Source organism: Cibotium barometz, chromosome 35 (genome assembly GCF_041138505.1).
Source record: "Cibotium barometz isolate CiBa-2024 chromosome 35, ASM4113850v1, whole genome shotgun sequence".
Lineage (NCBI taxonomy): Eukaryota > Viridiplantae > Streptophyta > Polypodiopsida > Cyatheales > Cibotiaceae > Cibotium > Cibotium barometz.
The window spans coordinates 3,205,908-3,212,502 of NC_141080.1; the positions used below are offsets into that span (position 1 = coordinate 3,205,908).

At 45.2% G+C, this 6,595-nt stretch overlaps 1 protein-coding gene across 2 annotated transcripts; it reads left to right on the forward strand.

Annotated features, from left to right (window-relative positions):
- The first annotated feature begins 668 nt into the window (after window positions 1-668).
- Window positions 669-6,295, forward strand: LOC147618060 (putative cellulose synthase A catalytic subunit 1 [UDP-forming]). Of its 2 annotated transcripts, XM_086775301.1 has the most exons (14): window positions 669-1,143; window positions 1,403-1,598; window positions 1,814-2,016; window positions 2,107-2,182; window positions 2,282-2,477; window positions 2,619-2,885; window positions 3,013-3,358; window positions 3,445-3,582; window positions 3,722-3,847; window positions 3,936-4,148; window positions 4,246-4,507; window positions 4,604-4,803; window positions 4,959-5,309; window positions 5,411-6,295. In XM_086775301.1, the coding sequence occupies exons 1-14, from the start codon at window positions 1,066-1,068 to the stop codon at window positions 5,987-5,989; spliced, it is 3,231 nt and encodes a 1,076-aa protein (XP_086631427.1). In that variant the 5' UTR covers window positions 669-1,065; the 3' UTR covers window positions 5,990-6,295. The 2 variants fall into 2 exon arrangements, with proteins under 2 accessions (XP_086631427.1, XP_086631428.1); XM_086775302.1 differs by having other exon boundaries at window positions 898-1,143; window positions 4,246-4,803.
- Window positions 6,296-6,595: the final 300 nt, after the last annotated feature.

Genomic DNA, 6,595 nt, shown 5'->3' on the forward strand with positions numbered 1-6,595 from the left:
TTCACTGACCCTTCCACGTAGTGTTTAGCTGGCTGACATTTCAAAATTGCGACTAACATAAACTCAAAATCGATATTAATAATGGTACAAATAGAAGCAAAATTTGATGAATTACATGCCTTTTCTGGTCAAGTTTTCGTCGGTGTGAAAACTCAAGAGGAAATGTGTAATCCTTAATACTTCCCCAAACAATGAGTGCTTCCATGACTTCTATAAATGTGGCCTCAAGTCTCTCCTTGGCTATAGCTCAAATTTTGTCCCTCTTACAATTAAAAAAAATGTCCTTACGATGTGTAAAGGTGGACGGGCTCCGATCCACCCGAGTTGAAGTCCCACTGTTGGTCGTATATGCCCTCCTGTTGGTCGTATATGCCCTCCTGTTGCATTCTACCGACGTTAATACCCCTCTCTCTCTTGAAGGAAAATTAAATATATTACCTTTGTTGTTAGATGCTAGGGCCACGTGGGAGTGGGGGACTGGAGACCCGTCCAATCCAACAACAACACGAGATGCTGACTGTGCAGCGGCCCTGGGCTTGTCTGCTTACGGGGTTGGTGGGGGCTGCGATAGGCTACAAGCCAACAAACGGGCCTTTTTTTTAAAGAATAAAAAAATCACTCAAATAAAAAAAAATATTCAAAAGGCGCGAACGATGGCCATATTTTGTATATGCTCGTGATGAGATCTCTCGAACAACCGGGAATAGGAGGTCGATCAACCACCGACACTAGCATACGTGGCACGGTTTTGGGCCAGAGTGTGACGTGGATTGACAATTCGCTGACGAGGACTGTCGGTGGTAGGTGACGCCGCGAGGAAATGAGGTGGCAGCACTTCCGGGCGACCGGCTACAGCGGTCAGCTGCCGGTTTTAGTGCAGCTACCTTCTGCGTCGCCCCCTGTGCACGCGAGTTGAAGGCTGTTGAGCTTTCAACACACACCACCAACAAGCGAGAGCTCCACTTTGAAGAATCCCCTTCGCCATGCGCTCTCAAGTTCCTACCCTGTCTGCATAGATCCCATTTCTTCTGCATTGTCGAACCCTGCTTGCCCTGCCCTCTCGCCATGGAAGCTAACGCTGGCCTCGTTGCTGGCTCCTACAAGCGAAACGAGCTCGTCGTCATCGCGCCTGAAGCTCACGCGGTAAGCCACTCCATCTCCGCCTCTGAACCAATCCTGCTTTGCCTCATGTAGCCTGCATTTACTGTTCAAATCCCGCAGCTTTGAGCTTGCGATCTTCTACTGGAAACCTTACAAAGTCTCTGTAAACGCGAACTCGCTTAGGCTAGGTTTGTGAAAGAAGGAGGTGATGGCGATGGCCATGCCAGCAGTTTCTTTCTGTCTCAAAATCATTTTTTCTGTGTATCTTGCCCGGTGACCTTCCCTCTATTCTTTTCTGCAGCCGAGGCCCTTGCAGCATTCCAGCGGCCAGATATGCCAGATCTGTGGCGATGATGTGGGAGAAACCACTAACGGTGAACTGTTTGTGGCCTGCAACGAATGTGCATTCCCTGTCTGCAGGCCCTGCTACGAGTATGAGCGCAAGGACGGCAATCAGGCTTGCCCTCAGTGCAAGACAAGATACAAACGCCACAAAGGTCCCTTATCGATAGCCTTCTTCTTGAAGTGATCTCTCCTTTTTAATTTTCTTCTTGCCCTTTCTGCTTGTATGTCCGCTTTCCTACTTGAGATGCATATTGTTGCCCTGCTTGATGTTCCCATTTCTGTTCTAGATGTTTGATGCCCCTCAACTTTAAGTTTGACATGCAGTGGTGATTACTAATATGCATGCATTCAATGCTGCTGACCATAGGAAGCCCTCGAGTTGTTGGTGATGATGAAGAAGATGACGTGGATGATCTGGAAAACGAGTTCAACTACATAGACAGAAAACAGAGTGCAGAGGCCAAGGCACGACAGCATCTGCACTACAACCAAGGCGATGAAAGAAACCATCCCCCCCATCATCCCTTGTCATCAGTCCCTCAAGTTCCTCTCCTCACCAACACTAGCCATGTAAGGCTATATGACACTGTTTCAATGTATAAGTTTCCATTACGTCTGTATACTCTCTATTGTAGTGATTTGCTTAAGAATTGTCTACAGGTATCTGGTGAACTTGATGGTGTCTCACCTGAACATGTTGGGAAGCGCAGGCCGTATGCAGATTCAAACATACCTAGTAATATCTGTCTAAGCTGATCCTCTCTCTCTCTTTCTATCTCTACTTTCCTTTAAGGTGTTGAGGTTCTTTGTATTTAACTTCATGTTCCTGGTGCAGGTTCTGTGGAGTCAAGGAGCATGGACATGAGCAGAGAATTCAGTCCGTACGAGTTTGGAGATATTTCCTGGAAGGAGAGGCTTGATAGTTGGAAATTGAAGCAGGATAAAATGCAGATGACGATGACGGATGGCGGCCAAGCTGGAGATGGGGGGGCAGATCTAGATGAGAATGGGCTAAATGGGGAGGCACCAATGTATTTCTCAAACCTAATGTTGTCAGCTTCATGAAAATATCTTAAGGAGGTGTTTATTGAGTTATATTAGGCTATCAAGAGTAGGCACTTAGCAGGCAATATATTCATTTCTTTTTGTCATTTGCTTCTGGTGCTTGTCAGGAATACTGATGGAAGAGGGCCACTTTCAAGGATAGTACCAATACCATCCTCCAAGATTACTCCTTACAGGATCATTATTGTGATCCGGCTGTTAATCCTTGCTTTCTTCTTGAGATTTCGAATCCTCAATCCAGTTAGTGACGCTTATGGACTGTGGATCACCTCTGTCATTTGTGAGATTTGGTTTGCAGTATCATGGATTCTAGACCAGTTTCCAAAGTGGCTTCCGATCAACAGAGAAACATACCTTGACAGGCTATCTCTAAGGTTAGGGCTATAGCATGCTTCTCATCGATGACTACACAGATCTGGAAGCTTGTTGACGTCCTTAAACATGGTTCAACTCTCTTCTTAAATGTCCAGAATGATATGCCTGATGTGCTTTCTTATGTAGGTTTGAACCCGAAGGCAAACCTTCCCAGCTCTCCGCAGTCGATGTGTATGTGAGTACAGTGGATCCACTGAAGGAGCCTCCTCTGGTTACAGCAAATACTGTGCTATCCATTCTTTCTGTGGATTATCCAGTAGACAAGGTGTCTTGCTACGTATCTGATGATGGTGCAGCCATGCTGACTTTTGAGACCCTTTCTGAGACTTCAGAGTTTGCCAGGAAATGGGTTCCTTTCTGCAAGAAGTTCAACATTGAACCTCGGGCACCAGAAATGTACTTTGCTCAGAAGATTGACTACTTGAAGGACAAAGTGCAGCCTACTTTTGTCAAGGAGCGCAGGGCCATGAAGGTCTCTTTGTGTTCTCCCATGGATTTGAGTTGTTTTCCTATTTTTTACAGGGCAAGGTCATTAAATTTACCTCTTTTTCTTTTCAGAGAGAGTATGAGGAGTTCAAAGTCAAGATAAATGGTCTGGTTGCTAAGGCACACAAGGTTCCTGAGGAGGGATGGACAATGCAAGATGGAACTTCTTGGCCTGGGAATAACATCCGAGATCATCCAGGAATGATACAGGTGGGATCCTCAAGCTATTGATTCAAACAAGTAGTCACAAGTTGTTCCAGTGCATACATATTGGGTTTTCATACAATTTCTTAAAATATATGTGCCAATTGATAATGGATTGCAATTGTTTTGTACACCAATTTTGCAGGTCTTCTTGGGTCATAGTGGAGGTCATGACACTGAAGGTAATGAACTTCCTCGGTTGGTCTATGTGTCTCGTGAAAAGCGGCCAGGATTCAACCATCACAAGAAAGCCGGTGCTATGAATGCTCTGGTATTATACTTTGCAATGCTCTTTATGTTTGGTCCTGCTTGGAGGGACCATAATTCAGCATCCTAATTTTGCTCTTTTGGTTTTCTAGGTGAGGGTTTCAGCTGTCCTTACCAATGCCCCTTATTTCTTGAACTTGGATTGTGACCATTACATCAACAATAGCAAAGCTATTCGGGAAGCCATGTGCATCATGATGGATCCAGAAGTTGGCAAGGGTGTGTGCTATGTGCAGTTTCCTCAGAGGTTTGATGGTATTGATCTGCACGATCGGTATGCCAACCACAATGTCGTGTTCTTTGATGTAAGTGTTGGTGACACCTAATTGTTCTTTTCAAGGGGACATATCCAAGTCTCCACCTCTCCACCTATCTGATAGTGGGTGTATATGTCTCCTTCAGATCAACTTGAAGGGTTTGGATGGTGTACAAGGTCCTGTTTACGTGGGAACAGGTTGTGTCTTCAGAAGGCAAGCTCTGTATGGACTAGATGCCCCCTTCACTGATAAGCCCTCAAACGATGACTTCGTTACCCGCTTTTGTTGTGGTCCACGGAAGAAGGGCAAGGCATCCAAATCCAAGAATTCGAACAAGAAAGCACCAACTAGGAGCGACTCATCTGTTCCTATGTTCACTCTGGAGGACATTGAGGAGGGGGTAGAAGGTAATCAACATTTAGCTGAATGTACCACAGATAATAATATGAAATTGTTTTTTCTGTCTAATAATGTTGTGCTTGTCTTGGCTACTGCACTCCCAGGACATGATGATGACAACAAATCTCTGCTAGTGTCTCAGAAGAACCATGAGAAAAGGTTTGGTCAGTCACCTGTGTTCGTGGCCTCAACATTTTTTGAAGAGGGAGGAGTTCCGCATTCTGCTTCTCCTTCGTCCCTTCTTAAGGAAGCTATCCATGTAATCAGTTGTGGCTATGAGGACAAAACAGAGTGGGGTAAAGAGGTCAGCGCACCACTCGTGAACATCACACGCTCTTCTACAACTGGTTTTCAAGCTTCGTTGTGGCACCATTTTTTATTTTCGACGTGCATGTTTCTGTGATAGAATGCTTGTGTGGGTAGAAAGACCTTCTAATTCGTCTTTATCCTATGTTGCAGATTGGATGGATTTATGGATCGGTCACAGAAGATATTCTGACGGGCTTCAAGATGCATTGCCGGGGCTGGAGGTCTATCTACTGCATGCCCCTGCGGCCAGCCTTCAAAGGATCAGCTCCAATCAATCTTTCTGATAGGTTGCATCAAGTTCTTCGGTGGGCTCTTGGTTCTGTGGAGATTTTGCTGAGTAAGCACTGTCCCTTGTGGTATGGCTATGGTGGGAGGCTGAAATGGTTGCAGAGGTTGGCATATGTTAACACCATTGTGTATCCAATCACCTCCCTTCCCTTGTTGGCCTACTGTACTCTTCCTGCAGTTTGCTTGCTCACAGGAAAATTCATTATCCCCTCGGTAAGCATCGTTCACCTCGGAAATGAGATCTTTGTAAAGCCAGTGTGTTGTTTGAAGGATGCCTACTTTTTGTTACTGAAAGTATACTGTCAACCTTGCAGATCAGCAACTTTGCCAGCCTTTGGTTTATTTCCCTCTTCTTGTCCATCTTCATCACTGGTATCTTGGAGATGAGATGGAGTGGGGTGGGCATTGATGACTGGTGGAGAAATGAACAGTTTTGGGTGATTGGGGGTGTTTCTGCCCACTTGTTCGCCGTCTTCCAAGGGCTGCTTAAGGTGCTTGCAGGTATTGACACCAACTTCACTGTTACAGCCAAGGGAGGAGATGATGACGACTTTGGCGAGCTCTACATCTTCAAGTGGACAAGCCTTCTGGTTCCTCCAACTACTTTGATTGTAATCAATTTGGTGGGTGTTGTTGCGGGCATCTCTGATGCTCTCAACAGTGGCTATCAGTCATGGGGTCCTCTTTTTGGAAAGCTCTTTTTTGCCTTCTGGGTCATAGTCCATCTATACCCTTTCCTGAAGGGGTTGATGGGAAGGCAAAACCGGACACCCACCATTGTGATTGTCTGGTCAATTCTCTTAGCCTCCATCTTCTCTCTTCTATGGGTGAGGATAGACCCCTTCATCACCCAAACAACAACAAGCTCATCACAGTGTGGGGATAACTGCTGACAATAATGTAACATCTTCCTTAAGCTTCGAGGACTGTATAGGCTAGCCAATAAGCTGGTTTGCAGTTGTGGTTTGGTAGTGTTCTATTCATCCATCCATCCAGTTGGTGGTGGGTCTCTGTTGATGGTGTATGTATTGACGTTTTTTGACTACACCTGGCTTGTTGTAGCCTGAAGGCTATATTCCTTAAGAGAGGAGATTTCATGGCTTTGGTCTTCTTACAAAGATATTTGGGAATCAACTTTGTACTTACCCTTTCAAATATTCTTTACTACATGGATAGAAGCAGAATTCTGCCTTGGCAAACAACCGGACTCCCCTCTGAGATATTCTTTGATTTCAATTGAATCCAAATTCCCATCTGTTATATACAGTTTTTTTTTCTTTTCTGGCAAATTTACGATTTTGTTGTTGAAGAGCCATGGCCCGGTCGGATGAAACTGGTAGGGGTTTCAGTTTATCGTAGAAGCCAGACAATTGTTAGCGATGGATTGATGCGGCCGCAACCACTTGACCTCCCCACGCTATCTGAGTTTGTTCTTTTATTAGAGTTCTGGTGGGCGTCTCTTTTTAGGTAGTAAATTAGATGGCCGAATTGTATCCTTG

Bases quoted from the DNA above. Each gene is read 5' to 3' on its own strand.
- LOC147618060 (XM_086775302.1), top strand. From the start codon at position 1,066: ATGGAAGCTAACGCTGGCCTCGTTGCTGGCTCCTACAAGCGAAACGAG. The intron at 3,359-3,444 runs GTCTCTTTGTGT...TTTTCTTTTCAG, and splicing joins AGGAGCGCAGGGCCATGAAG to AGAGAGTATGAGGAGTTCAA. The intron at 4,804-4,958 runs GTCAGCGCACCA...CCTATGTTGCAG, and splicing joins AAACAGAGTGGGGTAAAGAG to ATTGGATGGATTTATGGATC.